At 51.0% G+C, this 18,376-nt stretch overlaps 1 protein-coding gene across 5 annotated transcripts in view; it reads right to left on the bottom strand.

Moving 5' to 3' along the window:
• The window catches only part of PTPRE (protein tyrosine phosphatase receptor type E), a 164,295-nt gene that overhangs the window by 89,586 nt on the left and 56,333 nt on the right, over positions 1-18,376 (bottom strand). For 2 of the 5 annotated variants that reach the window (XM_045439239.1, XM_045439238.1), the window contains exon 2: positions 9,565-9,587. Coding sequence is in view for 2 of the 5 variants with exons in the window: in XM_045439237.1 (XP_045295193.1) it covers positions 9,565-9,587; positions 9,868-9,987 (143 nt within the window). In the remaining 3 variants the exon portion in view is untranslated. Of the gene's footprint in view, positions 1-5,276; positions 6,048-9,564; positions 9,588-9,867; positions 10,063-18,376 lie in introns of those variants that run through there. The other 3 variants (XM_045439237.1, XM_045439236.1, XM_045439240.1) reach the window with 3 other exon arrangements.

Raw genomic sequence — 18,376 nt, 5'->3', positions numbered from 1 at the left:
CCCAACAAGTGCCCTCCTCAATGCCCACCCCTTACCCACCCACCTCCCTCCATCAACCCTCGGTTTGTTCTCTGTACTTAGGAGTCTCTCGCAGTTTGCCTCCCTCTCTGTTTTTATCTTATTTTTCCCTCCCTTCCCCTGGGTTCATCTGCCGTGTTTCTTAAATTCCACGTAGGAGGGAAATCATCAAATACTTTTGCACTGTTGACGAGAAGTATTTGGATTTCTTACATGCTACTTGGATTTCTGACCAGGTATTTGGACTTGGAGTACAATACCTGCATTTCTGCCATGGTATCTGAATTTCTAGAAAAGGTACTTGGAGAGCCGTCTTGGAACTTAGATTCTTGATGTAATATTTGTATTTCTGATGCAGTATTTAAATTTTTTTAATGTTTATTTTATTTTTTGAGAGAGAGAGAGAGAGACAGAACACAAGCGGGGGATGAGGAGGGGCAGAGAGAGAGGGAGACACAGAATCTGAAGCAGGCCCCAAGCTCCCCACTATCAGCACAGAGCCCGACATGGGGCTCGAACCCATGAACCGTGAGATCGTGACCTGAACCGAAGGCGGACGCTCCACCTACTGAGCCACCCAGGAGGACCTGATGCACTATTTAGATTTCTGGGGGCGCCTGGGTGGCTCAGTCGGTTTTGCACCCAACTCTTGATCTCCGCTCAGGTCTTGATCTCAGGGTTGTGGCTTTAAGCCCCACGTTGGGCTCTATGCCGGGCATGAAGCCTACTTAAAAAAAGCAGAGACAAAAAAAGATTTCTGATGCGGTACTTGGATACCTCAGAGGTATTTGGATTTCCGACTCAGTACACAAGCCCCACGCTGGGGTCCTTGGTGCCAGGCGGGGGGCACGAACTTGGCCGGCTACGCCCAGGCCAGAAAGGAGTGCCTCACTGTACAGATGGAGGCACCCCCCACCCATCTGAAGGAGCGATGCTGATCTGCCAAGGAGTGGAAGCAGGCTGGCAGGGAGTGACCCTGAGACCGGAGCTCAACAGCTCTGGTCCCCAAGATGCGCCCCCCCCCCGGTGCTATTTTCCATTAAGGTTATGGACCAGAGGCGGCACGTGAGCCCAGCTGGGTGGACAGAGGCCGCTTGGAGTAAACAGGCAGACGAGGAGGAAGCTTGAGTGAGTGGCAACTGATTATATTACTGGGCTCTCCGGGAGGGAGACTGACCACGTGGCTTTCCAAGCGGAATGGATTTGTAGCAACATGAAAAAAAAGAATTTTTTTTTTTTTTTTAAACAGCTACATGGCATTCAACAACATTTGTAGAGAAAGGAGGGTCTGGGGATGTATAATGAGGTGCGACCGCCTCTACCCTGGAGCAGCATAGTCACAGGATGATCTCATCACTGCTATTTCATAAGAGTCCCGGGGAGGCTAAATGCCTCCCCTTGGTGGTATCACCATGTCCCCCTGTCCCAAACACGCCGAGCACCACGGTACCCAGATGATAGCACGATTTTTTTTTAAAGGAAACATGCCTTAATTCTCAGCAGGAGGAAAAACAGACAGCCATGGGTTGTGAATCACTCATTAAAAATTAAATAAATCCACCCACAACAGGAAACAGCACAACAGAATGTCGGCGGTGACTTCACGTTGGAAGGAAGCCAGACACAGGACTTGGAAACAGTGATGGCTCTGAGGGTGATCTTGCCCACACTGCGTGCATTCAGGACGCTAACTTCATCCCCGCGACAGGCACTTTCCAGCCTGTTCTTCTGCTGAGAACTCACACCAGAGGGAAGCAGAGCGGCCCCAGGGGGTTTCCATGGTTTCTGAAAAGATTAAGCAATCTGCCTTCCCAGGGAATCACTTCTTCGGGTACCACAAACCATCATGCAACCCCCAGAACCATTTGCCAGAACGGGTCTCAGAATGGTGGGGAAAGGGCCTTTGTTTTACGAACTCGTGTTTCTGCTCAAGTTTTAACATCAGAGCCGAAGGATTCACAGTCTTTGATTTGTGCACGCACACAACATCATGGGAAGAAGGCTGCCCTTCAGAAATGTTTTCCCACTGGGGCACCTGGGTGGCTCAGTCGGTTAAGCATCCAACTTCAGCTCGGGTCGTGGTCTCTCGGTTTGTGGGTTCGAGCCTCGCTTCGGGCTCTGGGCCAACAGCTCGGAGCCTGGAGCCTGGAGCCTGCTTCGGAGCCTGTGTCTCCCTCTCTCTCTGCCCCTTCCCTGCTCGTGCTCTGTTTTTCCACCTCTCTCAAAAATAAATAAACATTAAAAAAAAAATGTTCTCCCACTAATAAGGCCCTCCTTTCTATGCTTCCTGGTTCTTTTGGAGGCAGTGGGAGCTAACATAAACAAGAGCAGAGGCAGAGAGAGCGGCAAAGGACGGCTGCTTTCCTTCCCAAGGGAAGGTTGTAAGACATTTACATCAGGAGGTATAGACAGACGTCCCCCCGGGAGGGAAGGAGACGGACATAACTGGTGGATTCACAGCAGTGGCTCCTTTAGGGAGATCCCTGTGTTAACTCCACATCCAGACAGGCATCGCCCTGGATCATCAACTTCACGTCTAGAAGAGACCTTAAAGAAATTGTCACCCAGCCCTTTACTTTTTTAGACCAAGAAGGTACGGCTCAGGGCATGAAGGGGCGTGTCTGAGTCGCTCACACTCTAGGTCTGTCCAACTCCTCTCCTAGGGTTCTGTGCAAAACGCACAACCCCACCTGCTAAAAGAAAGGATTCCGACATAGGCCCTACCGGCAATATTTCCTCAAGCCAGAAACTCGGACCTACCACTTGGGTTTTGAACACCCGGCACGATTATGGGCCCACAGGGGCCGCCTGAGGCACACCGGCGGAGGGAACAGACAAAACCTGGGAGGAAGCCGGGCAAGTGTGTGCAAAGAGATTAGAAAACTGAATTTGGTCAGCACATAGCATGTGGAAACACGCGGAACGCTGGCCAAGATCAACTCAACTGAGCGTAAAGTCGTTCCAAAATATAATTATCTACCAGCACGCCGTTTGCCGGACCCGTGGGACATGTCCTCATTTATTGCTGTCCTCTATGCCTCGCATAACTGCAAAAGGATATTTTTTCATGATGGAAAATGTTGCTTTCTATTCGGCAGGTCTGCGTCCTCACTGCGGGGGGCGGGAATGAGTGCGGCCCGGCTTTTCGGTTTCAGAGGGAACCTGTGCCCCCGGGGCAGGGGCCGCTGCACGCGGGTGGGTCCCTTCCCACTGTCCTACCCGCTCACTTCTCCCAGGTGGCCTGGGTCTCTGTCTTCACTTCTTCAAGGCGGAGGTGAGAACGCACGCCTGTGCTGCCTCCAAGGAATCTCGGTGGCCCGAGGGAGGTCGTGAGCCGGAGCTCTGCAAACTGTAGAGTGCTCTACGTGCGTGTGCGTGTGCGTGTGCGTGATTATAAACGGCACAAGGCACTTAACTTATGTGGCAAAACAGGAAATAGGTCAAGTCCTGTTTTGGTGAATAATAATTTCCACCAACATGACGATTTTAAAAAATTCATTTCTCAGCAGCAGCAGCAACAGCGTGGTAACGTGGTGGCTTTCAACGTATTTTTACGTACAGTATTTGAACACAAAACCTCTATCATTGCTGACAGCAGACCAGTCTTGGTGGGGTTGTTTGAGATCAGTTAAACGCCACCAACGTATTTTTAAAAAGTTGTTAGAATCCAATCGGTCCCCATCATAAAAATCACACAAATCCATTTTTTTTTTTTTTCTGGCTTGTTGCTTATTGCTTGTTTCCACTCAAAACAAGAAGGAAAACTACTCAGAGAATCCGTTACAGGATGGATTTTCATTCAGCAATTCCACAGAGAGTTTTCCGACATCTTAAATATTTTATACCAGACTCTGTACCATAATAAGCTGTTTAAAAAAGTCACCTCAGAGGGTCAGTCTTCGAACAGAATGGATTTATACTCCTGTTGCCCAGTGTCCCAGTTCACGTGGGGTCATCCCCCAGGCCGTGGGACTAAAGTTGGGGGCCAGCGAGTTTCCGCATCGAATGGGGGTCCGTCCCCGCTCCTAACATTGTGCAGACCTCATGCCCGATTCTGTGGCCCCGGGGGTCTCAGAAATCCCTCTGTAAGTCACACACCCGGGGGCACCTGGGAGACTCAGTCGGTGAAGCGTCCGACTTCGGCTCAGGTCATGATCTCGCAGTTCGTGAGTTCGAGCCCCACTCCAGGCTCTGTGCTGACACCTCAGAGCCTGGAGCCCCCTTCCAATCCTGTGTCTCCCTCTCTCTCTGTCCCCTGCCCTGCTCATGTTCTGTCTCTCCCTCTCTCTCAAAAATAAATAAACATTTAGGGGTGCCTGGGTGGCTAAGTCAGTGAAGCGTCCGACTTCGGCTCGGGTCACGATCTCGCGGTTCGTGGGTTCGAGCCCCGCGTCGGGCCCTGTGCTGACAGCTTGGAGCCTGGAGCCTGCTTTGGATTCTGTGTCTCCCTCTCTCTCTGTCCCCTCCCCTGCTCACGCTCTCTCTCTCTCTGTCTCTCAAAAACAAATAAACATTAAAAAAATATATTTCAAAAAAAGTCATACATCCCAAAAGTTTGATACACCTCCTGTCCTCTTCCCCGCAGTGTGACCGATGCCACCGTCAGGCAGAGGACGCCGTCTGTTTCCACACCGAAGTGCACAGGCTGGAAAGCCCGGCACACAGAACGCCAGCCCTGCCTCGTGCACCTGATCACAAGTTCCTTGAAGGACCAACTCACTGTCCTGCAGACCAGGTCCTTCCCACATTCTCACTGTGTCATTTTGAACTAAAATGCCACTGCACAAATCTAACTGATAAGGCAAGTTAGGAGGGTGGGTCTGATTATAAAAAAATCATAATAATAAAAAAAGGAAATGTCCCATTTAGAATGAGTGGGATTCTGACGTGTCACCCAGTCAGCCTGGGGCCCCAACAACAAGTGGGGATTGTTTTCCTAAAAGGTGGGCCTCACCGTGGATTCCTGGCAGTCGGACAACCCGCCGGCCCTGAGGCAGCCGGCTCTCCACGGCACCGTCCCTGGGCACCCCTTGGCCCGGCTGCGGTGGATTAAAACAGTTTCCTGAAGCATAAATCCCAGATTTCCTGCACGGGGCTGGACAAAGCGAACGGAGGTGCTTGCCAAATTTTCCCTTAACGACCGCTTCCTGCTAATACTCTTGCACTGGATTCTTAAACGCCTTAGGAATTCTATCACAGACAACCACGACCTAAATCCCAAGCGACGAGAAAAGTTCCCCTTTCCGGCGCCCCTTTACCTCCGGTCCTACGGGGATGATGCTGGGGAGCCATCCCGGCCCGTGAGATTCCATGTTGTCCTGTCAGCTGGAAAAGGATTTGTGGAAGAATTCCAGCTCTGAACTGGGTCCCTAGGAGCTCAGGGACGAGACACGAGTTTATATAGAAGAGCTGTGTTCCTATTTCCTCTAAGTGGAAACCATGACCGCTTAACATCCATGGCTTTGGCATATGACAAACAATGACCTAGCGGACCCTTTTAGGTGGTACTTCTTGGAAGAATGTTGAAACTTTCCTGGGGGGAGGGGGGTGGAAATGGAAACAAATGGGGGATGAATCCGTTTGTCACCAGCCGGTCCGCAGGCATTCTTCCAACGGACTGTCACCTTCCAATCTCAGTTACGGGAGAATAACTTCTTCGCGGTTGGGAGAAACACATTTTGCTCAGATAGGAAACCCAGAGGATCTGCTGATGCTAATGAAAACCCAAGAACAGGGCAAAGGCAGGAAATCGAAGTCAAATATCTGAGAAAGTGTTCAAGCCTTGTGAGCTCTGCACATCATACATCACGCTTGTCATTTCTGAAGACGCAGAGCCCAGCAGAGAAACCACCTGCAGAAACGTAGGCCCAGCTGCGGTGGTCGGAAGGCATGTTCCGAGGGGTCCGCCCTGCCTTGCCAAACACAGGCCAGGCCCCCGCACCTCATTTAAAAACCTTCAGATTCTTCTTTTCTTTTCCTGCCTTGGTGGCCATTCCCGCCAACACCGAAGAAGAAAAGGGACTTCGAAGAGAAAAATCACACATACGGAAACTGACAGAGGAGGAAAGATAGATCATTAAAGAGGAGACAGCTAGCGAATGAATACCGCAAGTTAATTTTAAAATAAAATTCACTGTTAATATCAGCACTTTAATTTCATTGCCTTTTATCCCTTTGGTATTTCCAAGAACCAAAGTGAAACAGCCAAGTTACAGTATCATTTAATTTTCCTCACTGGTGGATACCCTTTGGTATAACAATACAAGACCTCCCAGAGCCTGGAGAAGATATTTAAACCTTAATTACGTGTCTTGCATAAATTCTTAATTCTGACATTCCACTGCATTATTTAAAGACAAGGCAACGGAGACCCACAGAGTCGTAAGCGTCGTCGGGTTGAGGGACTTTGGTCATGTTCAACGGTGGATATGAATTATAGTATTACTTCCCCAGTCTGTATTTACATAGTACAAAAAGGAGAAACAAAAGAAAACCAGGGGGATGGTGGTCATGCTAAAAAGGCCCCTCTTCATCCAGTTTAACAGGGGAAAGTGGACTCTTTTTTAAGGCCAGATATTAATATAGAACGTCTTTTTTTTTTTTAATGAAAAGTCAGGGTGTGCGGCTAGAAAAAAGAACTCCTTTGCTCTCTGTTACACAGTACTGGGGACATACATCACTACCCACTTAAATGCCCGCTTGGTATTTTTACTTTTTAATTTTAATTGCAATTTTTTAAAAAGTTTATTCATTTGCTTTGAGAGACAGTGTGAGCAGGCAAGGGGCAGAGGGAGAGGGAAAGAGAGAATCCCAAGCAGGCTCCACGATCAGTGCACAGCCCGCTCAAAACCACGACTGTGAAATCACCTGTTAGTTGGATGCCTAACAGACTGAAGCAGTCAGGAGCCCCTTATTTTTATGTTTTTATCTTAAGAGAGAGAGAGAGAGAGCGCGCACGCATGTGTGCAGAGGGAGGGGTGGAGGGAGAGAAAGAGAGAGAGAGGGAGGGAAGGAGAGAGAACCTTAAGCAGGGTCCATGCCCAGGGTGGAACCCAAGGCAGGGCTCCCTCCCACAATCCTAGGATCACGACCCGAGCCAAAATCAAGAGTCGGACGCTCAACCTACTGAGCCACCCAGGCGCCCCTAAATGACATCTTTAAACGTTGGAAACAACTGCCATAATTTTGTGATGATGTTAATTACATCAATTTTATTACCTGCTAACTCGGGGTGAGCTCATTTATACATTACAATGACCCCAGGAAGGAACCGACAGCTGAGAGCAGAGGGGGCGCCCAGGGCTCCTGGGTTCACCCAGCAGGTGTCTCCTGGGCTCCTGCAGCCGCCCCACCACCTGAGCACCATGGCTTGGGACAGTCACCGACCTCAGGGGGCTTGCTCTCTCCTGCCCTGCCCAAAGTGAGCTATTTATTTAGCTCTAACTGACTCCAAACCAAATTTCTAAGCCCACAAATTAGAAATAAATTCCTTTCTGTTAGTGGAAATCCTGAAACTCTGGGACAAGACTCCAATGTTTAGCAGTGAATGTTTAGGCTAAGGGAGCCATCCGATGTTCTAACCCTGATGCCCCCAGCAGCAGATTCCAACAAAGGCTTTAAATGAGGTAGCCACCAAAGCAGGGGCTTATGCTTGGAACAGACTTTCCTCACATGGAAGAGAAAATTCCCAAAATAAGCAGCCCTTGTTACCTAACAACTCATAGCTTCCGAGAGCAACCTTTACTTTCTTTCCTCCTGGAAGGGAGGTGAAGTGGGGGCTGGGTGGCTCCATCAGTGAAGCATCTGGCTCTTGACTTCGGCCCAAGTCATCTCACAGTTCTTGGGTTTGAGCCCCATATCGGGCTCTGTGCTGACAGTGGGGAGCCTGCTTAGGAGTCTCTCTTCGTCTCCCTCTCTCTCTGGGCCTCCCCTGCTCACATGTGCTCTGTCTCTCTCTCTCTCTCTTTCTCTCACAGAATAAATAAATAAACCTTAAAAAAAAAAAAGAAAGAAAGAAAGAAAGGGAGGTGAACGATGGGACCAGGTTGAGTGACATGGCCAGGGACCAGGTGGAGTTGCCAAGAGGGCAGGAAACTCTGGAATGGGCAAATGGCAAGACTGGGTTTGGAGGAACAGTGCGGAGTGGAGAGCCAAGGAGGGTAAAGGTCAGATGTCATAACAAATCATAACCCGGAACTTGTATTTGGGGAGGGGATGAGTCTGTGGGATGAGACCCTCAAATGTTTCATTCCAGCAAGATAGGGAGCCCGTGCTCTTGACGAACAGCATGTTTAATATCCATTGAAACCAATGTGGATGAGCCAATGCCTCTCGCTTAGGATTCTGAGGCACTAAGGGACTGGAGACTGCTTGTACGTAAGTCTCTACCCCTGAATATGATTCCACTAATATTCCTGCTCTTGGAGCCCACTGTTGACTTTTGCTGAAGTAGATCGTGCCATTGAAAACTGATTCACATCCGATAATGATGGCATAGAGAAGAGGGTCAACGCAATTAGCTTAGCAGGTGACAAACGGAGCCTTCCCCATTCTCGATCTCGATAAACCGCTGGCTGTATCTGCATTCCTTTGAGACAGGGAGCAAGAGTCCATACAACCCACACGCATTTGATCGCACCGGGACTACCGTAAGCATTTACACCCAGATGGAACACTGCCACGAGACCAAAAGGGGGGGAAGCCAAAGCCAAACAATCGACCCACCGACCTGAGAATAATTCAGGAGGGAGTCAGAGTATTTCGTACAAGGTGACGCATGTGAGAAATACAACGTCCTGGCCGCCTACATCCGGTGCACTCACCAAACGTGAGCACACGCACCACCGTGCCCCAGAGCCACCTGCCCACATACTGCGGCCACTTCAAGAGCCCTTAGATTCTCTTCCCTTGATTTCTTTGGGGGATCTTAACACCAGTTAGTCGACTGAGTAGAACACAAAAAGGCGGTGGTGTTTCCTTCTCTAAGTACTAGGACATCAGGGCCGTGGAACATTGCCTCGATCTCAAAAGGCATAAAACGACGTGACAATGACACTGTTTCTTTTTTTTTTTTTTTTTTTAACCCAAAGTGCATTCCAGAAAAGCTCCTTTTCAGCAGTTTCCCCCAAAGCAGATCAATTTAAGAGGCAATTACCATCAATGCAATTACGTGCCTCTGTGTTCCCTAATAGTCATCCAATGTGTTCAGCGAGATAAGGAGAGGCCCTTTGAAAAGTACAGACAAATCAGTGAAAGGAGAGCAGGTTGAAATTGTATTCTCAACAATATAGTTCAGGAGACTGAACAGCAAAGCCAGATTTCAAACACACACACACACACACACACACACACTGATGTAACCAAAAGTATGATATGAGCCTCTTCAAGTAGGTTAAGGCATAACATTCAAATACACCAGCAGATCATACTGGCCCTCTTTCTCTAGAAATAATGCTTCGCTAACAATGAAATCCCATGAAATTCCACACCCCCTTTTTTTTTGTTAACTACACATCAGAAAAAAAAATGTTTAAGTTTTGTACTCACCCAGGGAAAACGAAGGCTATAGTCTGAAAAAGAAAGGGGGAAAAAAAGAGAAAGAATTAGTTTTCTGGTTACCTGTGTTAGTTAGTTGCTCATTCTAGTCACTTCTTGGTCTACACCTCTAGTTGGATGTGCTCATTTTTGCTTCGTTGTTGGGGGTCTTCTTGAGGCCTTTCTATCTATCTACGTGATGATGACATTTTTTGCTACAGTCATCAGCTTTCAAAAAGTGCCCTGCCCCAAGCTCTCCTGTGATCTCTGGTTGTCAGTGTTGGGGGTGGGGGGGGTGGGGGCGCGGGGGCTGACCTGGATCAGAAGCACTGGGTGTCTAGTCCCCAGCCTGGGTGCCCCCCTCTTCCAAGGCGGTGCCCTCTGTCCCTCTTCCCAGACACCGCCTCTTAAAACCTCCATGGCTTGGCCCCTCATCCAGGTTTTCCAGCTAAATCATTATCCAGCCTGCTCGCTCCTCAAAAATTTAGCTTTTATGTCCTTTTCGTTTTTAACATCTCATTAGGATATAATTTACATGCCATAAAGTCCACCTGTGTACAATTCAATGGTTTTTAGCATAACCACAGAGTTTTACAGCCACCACCATACCTAAATTTAGAGCGTTTTCATCATCTCAACAGAAACCCCACGCCCATTAGTTCATTTTAGCTCTCCAGCCCATCCTCCTCCCACCTCCTCTCCCCCCGGTGACCACCAATCTACTTTCTGCATATGGATTGGTCCCTTCTGGACATTTCATAAAAATGAGATCCTATAGGACGTGGCGTTTTGTGATTTGCTGCTTTTACTTAGTACATTTTTGAGGTCCGTCCATGTTGGAACACGTACCAGTTCTTTGTTCCTTCCTGGGGACGAACACTCTTTCATTTCCCATATACCATATACCGTGCTCTGTCTATCCACTCCTCAGCTGGCCCTCGGGTCCGTGGCCGTGGCCCTCGGGTTCTCGTGTGAGCGGCTAGTAGGGAAGCCTCACGCTGGAGCTAGAGACCATGAAGAGTTGTCACCATGCATCTGTGCCGTTAGATGTTTCGATCGCCACTATTTTTAAGTAGCTAATGCGGTGCCCGGTGTCTTCCACCAAAATAGAATACTTCTTATCTTAGTCACGGCCAGGCTAGATATTTTACACCAAAGACAGCACTCTCCAGCACACAATCATAACAAGTTGTTGCAGGAATTAAGAAGCTGACCCGGGAAGTAGGTTGAAGTAAAAAAAAAAAAAAAAAAAAAAGCAGAAAAAATGGTTCTCCTAAATGCTAAGGAATTTTAAATCTACTTGGGCAAGTCTACAGCTAATGTGATCTTCAGTAGGGAAGACTGAATGCTTCCTCACTAATACTGGGAACAAGGCAAGAGTGTCCACATTCACCACTCATATTTGACATTGTACTGGTCAATGTAATAAGGCAAGAAAAAGGAATAAAAGACATTGAAACTGGAAAGAAAAAAAAGTAAGACTTCAGCATTCTCAGATGACATGAGCATCCACATAGAAAATTCCAAAGAATCCACCAAAAGCCACCTGGGAACCAGTCTGTTGGGTAACATATAAAGTCACAGAGTTCCCAGAGTGCAGCAGGGCCCGACATAACACAAAGTGAATGGCGGGAAGGTGAGGGAGGCACTGATTGTTGGGCCGCTGGTGATCATGGGAGGTGAGGGGAACTGCTTTTCGTAAGAATAATTGTAAGAGTCCACTCCTTCCAATCCCCTAAGAGAGCCTGGGAAAATGCTGAGGAGAGAGACGTGTGTGTTCGTCTGGGGCCAAGCATGGTGAGAAGCCAGGAGCAGAAAGTGCCCTTGACGCTTCAGCCTTCGTTAGAAATGCTCAAAACTACCTCCCAATGTAATGTTCAGTCATTTTATCATAAAATAAAACCCAGTGATATGCAGAAGCCAAGGTGCAGGCTTGAGTCAAACCACACTGAAAACCACAAGGGAGAAAAGCCAAGAGTGTGTAGAACCAGGCGGGGACCCTGCCCAACGATGGTTAAACAAATGAATAAGCATAATTGACTACATACCAACCCAAAACACACACGACCATTTTGAATTCAGCTTTGAACTCACGCTGTTTTAGTTTTTAAACGAAGCAAGGATACGCGGAACTGTGGCCTGGTCAAATAGGTCACACACTTCATAGCACAAAACCACAACTGTCAGTTTCTCAAAGAACAGAATTAGAACAAAACCCAAGCAACCAGAATACCCTCTCCAGTCAACCCTCGGCACACGAACACTTCCTTCAGCCCAAGGCCCTGATGCAGACTGCAATTCTAATACTGAGCACAAGGTCTGAAAAGATGAAACACGTGCATTTAAAGCTGGGGGTGGGGGAGGTCGGTTCGCGGGAGCAGAGCTGCTCCTCTCGCCAGGAGGGGGTCTCTGAGCTGTTTGCATGGCATCATTCCACACCTGGAAACCTTTCTGGTCGTGGCAGGAATGGTGCCACCCTCCAAACGGGGGAAGGAGAGAAGCCGTTGGATTTTGGATCCCGTCCAGGGCCGCTCGCAGTGTCTCTCCCGCAGCCCACAGCCAGTCCCACGAAACAGGCCAGGCGAGTCCCGTTTGGAAGAAGGGGACACGGAGGCGAGGCGCGGCGAGCCCCTCGACCAATGTCACACAGAGCAGGGAGGCAGGGAGGCTAACCCAGGGCTGCTGAGACCACTCTTGGCTGGGCCGCACGGGCAAATCCAGCTTACCCTGGAGTTCATTTACCTTTGTTCGCTGGCCGTTGGTTTTTCTTTCTGTGTCTCCATCCCCAACCCCCCCCCCCCCCCCCACCCGCCAACGAAGCCATAATTCTTTCAGGGCAGGGACAGTCGGCCTTTTCTTTACATTCCTGGCATGTACCACCAGCTGCCAGCAGGAGGACCCGTGAAAGGCATCGGTGGGGCACAACACTGCCACAAGCAACTCCCTCAAATCCCTCCGAGCCCCCAGGGAAAGCTGCACCGAGGTCTGTGTGCGGAAGACCTGGAAAGGCTCAGGCTGGCCGCACACATCCTGGGTGGGGGAGGGGAGGGGGGAGACGTGCTTCTGTGGGAAGCCTGAGCCAGCGTGACCACGCAAGTGTGGAGGTCTGTCCCTGGGGCGTCCAGACGCGGCCACTCTGCTTCCAGGGCACAGAGGCGGAGGACGCCTGCCAAGCTAGACCCTGGGAAAGAGGTGGTGTGAGGACGCGGAACAGGGGAAATCCACCGAGAAGGGGGGGAGCTGGGCGGGTGAGGTCAAGAGGGCGGGCACGCCGGCAGGAAGTGGCCCCAGGCTGCAGAGTTCGGTCCTGATCGCTCACGAGATATGGAAAGACCCAGCAACGTTACCGTGTATCCAAACCTCACAAAGAAGAAAATAAAACTATGACGTTTAGACTCCATCTGCCGGGGCTGCTTCATTTAGGGAAGAAGGTAGAATTAGGCTGACTTTGTTCAGCTCTGAGAGGGACGGAGCCGGACAATCTTAACAAACTCAGAGAAAAGTAAAATGTCTTTTGCACACGCACCCTCGGCCCGAAGCATCCTAAACATCCAAGTGGGCGGCCTGTGTGTTGCTGAGGGTGTATTTACAAGCTACTCTTTCACGTGGGCCGGTGGGCAGCAGCCTTTCAAAGCAATTTGGATGCAGGGGTGCTTGGCTGGCTCAGCAGGTTGAGCCTCTGACTTTGGCTCAGGTCACGATCTCGCGGTCCGTGAGTTCGAGCCCCGCGTCGGGCTCTGTGCTGACAGCTCAGAACCTGGAACCTGCTTCGGATTCCGTGTCTCCCTCTCTCTCTGCCCCTCCCCCAGTTGCACTCTCTCTCTTTCTCTCTCTGTCTCTCAAAAATAAACATTTAAAAAATTACAATGGTTCCGTTTGTATTTCCACGTGTATAGTCTATCTAAATTGTGAACTTTTATGAAATTTTGCAAAGCAAGGGCACACAGAAAAGCAAACTCGTGCAATCAAACACCATGAATCTGGGCTTGCCGCAGTCTTATCAGCGTGGTCACACCCCACAGAGAGGACTGCCACCCTGGCCGCATTCTCCTGGATCCCAGGGTTTCCGGAGACACGGAGTTGTCCCAATCGATCAGCTGTCAGAGCACTTGGCACGGCAGGAGTGTCGCCCACCCTCAGGCACAGCGACTCTCAACACGAGGAGTAGGGCAATCCATTTAGGCGGGTTGCCCAAAGAGCCTAAAATCCACTTACAAAGGAGCAAACGACGGAAACCGCATCACATACGCGGTGAGCAGCGCGAGTGCAGGGCACCCTGGCCGTGGCGCGTCGGCTGCCTCCGCATCCCGTCAAGGAACAAATGCACTCTGCCTCCACGCGGCAACGCACGCGATGGGACACCGGGCAAAATGCTCCCGAATCACCTGGGCTGCAGATTCTCCCTGAGATCAGACGCTGACAAGTATCACGGTCTCCTTGCCTACCTTCCAGGCATCCACAGAGCTGTTAATTTCTGTATTTTGAAACCTACAAAAGAGAGGCTGAGAAGGGCTGCTGACCTCATCCGAGGCGGGAAACCTCCCTGAATGACGAGCTGGGGAGAATCCACGATATTCTGCCCACCCCACAGCAAGCCGCCTTGAAGAGGTGAGAGCAGGGGTCCTTCAAACAACGTTGCTAAGGTTGGAGAAAAGATCTGTCTTCCCAACCCGTTTTGCCAACCTGTGACCAACGAGCTGGACTTCTAAATATCCGGCAAATTTTAAAAATGATTCAGGGACAGCTGCTCAGCAAAGACCCACGTGCGTCCCTGCCTGCTTCTTGACACTGTTTCTGAAGCTGGATCCCCAGTCTCCCAAGTGAACAGAAGGGCACCTCCCTAATTACCCCACGGTTGGGGGAGGGGCCTCTTTGGATTGGAAAACTATGCCCATTAGCAAGCCAGTGACTCCATATTGACAAGTTCAAACGGCTGCTGGCTTCTGAACATCCACGCTCCTCTCTGCCATTATCCTGTGGGAACACAGGACTTTTTGTTTCCTTCTGAGGCACAGGGTGCTCTCCCAGCCCCAGCCTGGAGGGTGGCCCCGCCTGTGCTCCCCTCCCACGGGCCACGTGCGCAGGTTTAGAACAGGCACGCGCCCCTCCCTCTGCCCGGAGCCAGCACGAACCTGGCTGTGGCAGGTGCAGGGTGGCACCTGGTCCTTCTGCCCACCTCTTCACCGGCCCACCTCTTGCATTCGGCACAAACGATTCTCAAATAGTGACATTCGTCAGTGTCATACTTGAAAAGCCTTTGCCCCAGAAGCAGCATCTTTGTGAAGGTTCTTGTGCTCGAGGGCTAGGACAGTGTGAAAACATCCTTGGAGAAAGCGTCCACTGTAATGACAGGTAGTCCACACCAGAGATCCCGTCACGTGCACACAGGGATCACTGAAGTCTCTCGATGCCCCCATAGAGAGTCTGGTTTAGACCTACTTTGCAGATGGGAAGACTGAGGCCCAGAGAGATTAAGTAACTTGCCACCGGGCATCCCACGACCAGGCGGTGCAGTGGGACTCGGGACCTGGGCACAGGCTTCCTGGAGCTCCCAAGGAACTAAACCAGCTGCACTAGGGACTTAAAGACAAAAGGGCTCTCTGCCTGGACTGTGGAGCTTACCTGGGCTGTGGGGTTTGTGCACGTCCCCAGGTCATTCTACAGCTGTGTGGCCCAGCTGGGGCTCTGAGCAGGGCTGGGCGCCCACAGCACGCTCAGCTCTACCTGGGCCCCGAAGGCGAGAGGAAGGTGCTCATCTTGGGACCCTCCCTCCCCTCCTCCACTCACCCCCTAGCCAGCACCGGGTGGTAAGTTGACTGCCCTCATGCGCGTCTGCTTCCGTGAACCTCTTTTTCTCTAACTGTGTGGATTTTGAGCATGGAAGCGGAGGTGAGGAGACAGGGCTCCCCAAATACACCTGTTCCCACACGCCCTCCCCTCCCCCAGCCAGCCCACCTGGAAGAATCCGAGGGGCCAAAACAGGCGTCTGAGACTCAGCCTCTGAGCCCCCCACTTCCCCTGGATGCTCACTCCCACCCGCGTCCAAAATCCAGTCCTGACACCAGGGGTCCAGCTTCCCCCGGGGGTGGGGGGGACATTACCCAGGGCTCCCGGCTCCCCAGGTGTGGGAGGTATGGATTTCGCATTTTCCCTCAAAAAATTTCATGAGGGAAAAAAGTCGCTCTTGGTGGAAATGCACTGGCCTCTCAAACCCACATGATCCCTGCTCTATAAATGATGGCTCTTTCTATTCTGCAATCGTGTACGAATGAAAATTTCTAATAGATGGAGAACACCCGGGAGCCCTTGGCTTGTCAGCAGGTGGCACTGGTTCAGCCTCCACGAGGCCTGCTACGTCATAATGGGGTCATCTGTGAGTGTGCCCCTCCCTCCCTCCGATTTTAGTCACACACCGAGCTGCCCTTACTCCGCATTCTCTTCACACGAAACAGGGTCTCACCTCGAGCCTTGGCCCCAGAGACCTCTCATTCCCTGGCTGCTGGCTCCTGACCCCCCCATCCCACCCCATGTGGATACAGTAAACCAAGTCAGGCTCAGCCACGTTCCCAGACAATGCTGACCAGTTCCCTTCCCCGCCCTTGTGGACCCCAGGGTTCTGGTCTGTGAAATGGGCTCTGCACCCAGGGAAACCCGGGCTCCTCACATCGGGTCCGGGCTTGCTGCCTGGAAACAGCAAACATCGGCATCTTTTTTTCCAGTTTGCAGGAAAAGAAAAAAAAAAAAAAATCAGTAGGTTAATCCAATCACTTTCCTTTTTCCACTACCACTTGCTTACTGGCAATAAAAGGACTGAAATATAAATTAACCACCAGTGGGAAAATGGGGACCAGCCAACCCCGGTGGCTCTCTGGGCCTGTTTTGGGGGCCTCACGAGCTTAGAGGTATCCTTTGATGGTGCACACGCAAGGCCGTGTCTTTCCTAGCGAACGCGGAGAGGAATAGCCCACGCGCTTAGAGCCGTGACTGGCCCAGGGGAGGCATCCACACTGAACGGGGGGATGAAGTTCACGGTATTCGGAAGGAGGACCGAAGGACACAGGGACGATAAACCTGCACCTGCCCAGGCATGTCTGAGGACCATCCTCATCATCCAGGTGATGCCGTAGGTCAAGTTGGACCCTCAAGTCGGTGCCAGAGGCCAGGTGTATCTGCCAGGTGCCGGCAGAGAATGGAAAGTTCCACAGACCACCTCTGAACACGACTAAATGTGTCCACCAGCTAGGCGAGGCAGGGAAGAAGGTGGGACTAAGAACCGGCTCAGAGAGGGAGCGAACCTCATCCGAGCACTGCCTCCCCTGCGGGCCCCATGCTTCTCGCTCTCTGCTGCCAGAGCCTTGATCACATGTGACCTGATGCTGTTTCTCCTACCTCGGGCAGGGTGGATGGAGTCCACAGGGCTCCCTGAAAGCAAGGCCTGTTTCCCTCCTTCCCCTGCCTCCAGCCTGTGAAAGGTACTGCCGATAGGCTTACTGGGTGCACGACGCTAATGGCAACTGAATACCGGATCGGATTCAAAAGATGTCGTTCTTGGTCTAATTAAGGTCCAGTGAGCCTCAGAGAAAATGATTTATCTCTAATATCTGGATCGTTAACGGATGTTTGCAGGTGCTAATTTTTAGAATGCCAGTTCGGAAGTTCCCTGCCTTTCACCAAGGGGCCCCAGATTTGTGATCAGCCTTAACCACCAAGGCTTTGGCTGATGACCCTCACACTCAGCTGTGAACAGCAGCGAGCTGCAGAGGCCTGGGCAAGGCGAGATTTCCCAAGGCAGAGTAAGGGATGAGCCGTAGCGTTAAATAACTCTTCAGGAGGCCCATTATTCCCGTGGACCCAGAATGAGAGGCAACTTATAACGTGCTTCTTAATTTTAAATTATCTATTGTTGCTGTTAATTAAAATGCTAGCTACTACCCGTCCTATACAAATGGCAAAGGGGCCAGCAAAACATGCCAGTTCACCAGTGTTAACAAACACAGTTTTATTATCATATAAGAATAGCTACCGTTCACGAATAGAGAGAAGAGCGTTTTTCCGATCAGACTGGTAGGGATTGGAAGGGGGGAATGTGCCGGAAAACCACTGTCTGGAGAGCGTCACAGAGCTTGGAAATTTCCGGGGAAGAGCCCCAGCAAGCCACCCACACGCGGTTCACGGGCACGGGCACCCTCCTTCTCCAGGGGGCCCCTTCCCACTTCTAACATCAAACCCTCCTTTTGCAGCCCTGCCAGAGTCACATGGCGCTTCCTCTCCACGGTGTCCGGAGCAGGAACCTTCCAGAGACGCCTCACCCACACGAAACTGTTTCCACTGTCCTCCAGACACATCGTGGTCTCCCCGTCCCCCACTCTCCTCACACTGCCCCGGCCCAGCAAGCGTTCCATCTCAGCCCAAACAGCCAGGAGCTCATCATACCCACACCGTCCTCGACACCTCGTCCGAGCCTCCGGGCTCCCCTGAGTTTGTCCCTCCTGGCCGCCGTCCTCCGCTGCCCCATCCGCCTCGGTCTTCCTGCTCCAACCACACTTGCACAGCCCCATAATATCGGTGGGCAGTGGATCAGGACTAAGTTGGACCACCTCTCCGCTGCCCTACTGTGCGGGCCGGCACAGTCCACCGAAGGTCACCCATGACAACAGCAAGGTGCACACACTCACCCAAAGATACATAACCCGTAGCTAGTTTGGTGCTTTCTGCTGGGAAATCCTGTCATCTCTACCTTGAACTTCTTACGTGAACAATTCTACGCACATATCAGCAACTCAGAAAATGCCAGTTGGGTCAATGAATAAATGCACTTACACCG

Source organism: Leopardus geoffroyi, chromosome D2 (genome assembly GCF_018350155.1).
Source record: "Leopardus geoffroyi isolate Oge1 chromosome D2, O.geoffroyi_Oge1_pat1.0, whole genome shotgun sequence".
NCBI lineage: Eukaryota > Metazoa > Chordata > Mammalia > Carnivora > Felidae > Leopardus > Leopardus geoffroyi.
Note: the sequence above shows the minus strand (reverse complement) of the source record. Positions and strands in the feature narration are given on the sequence as shown.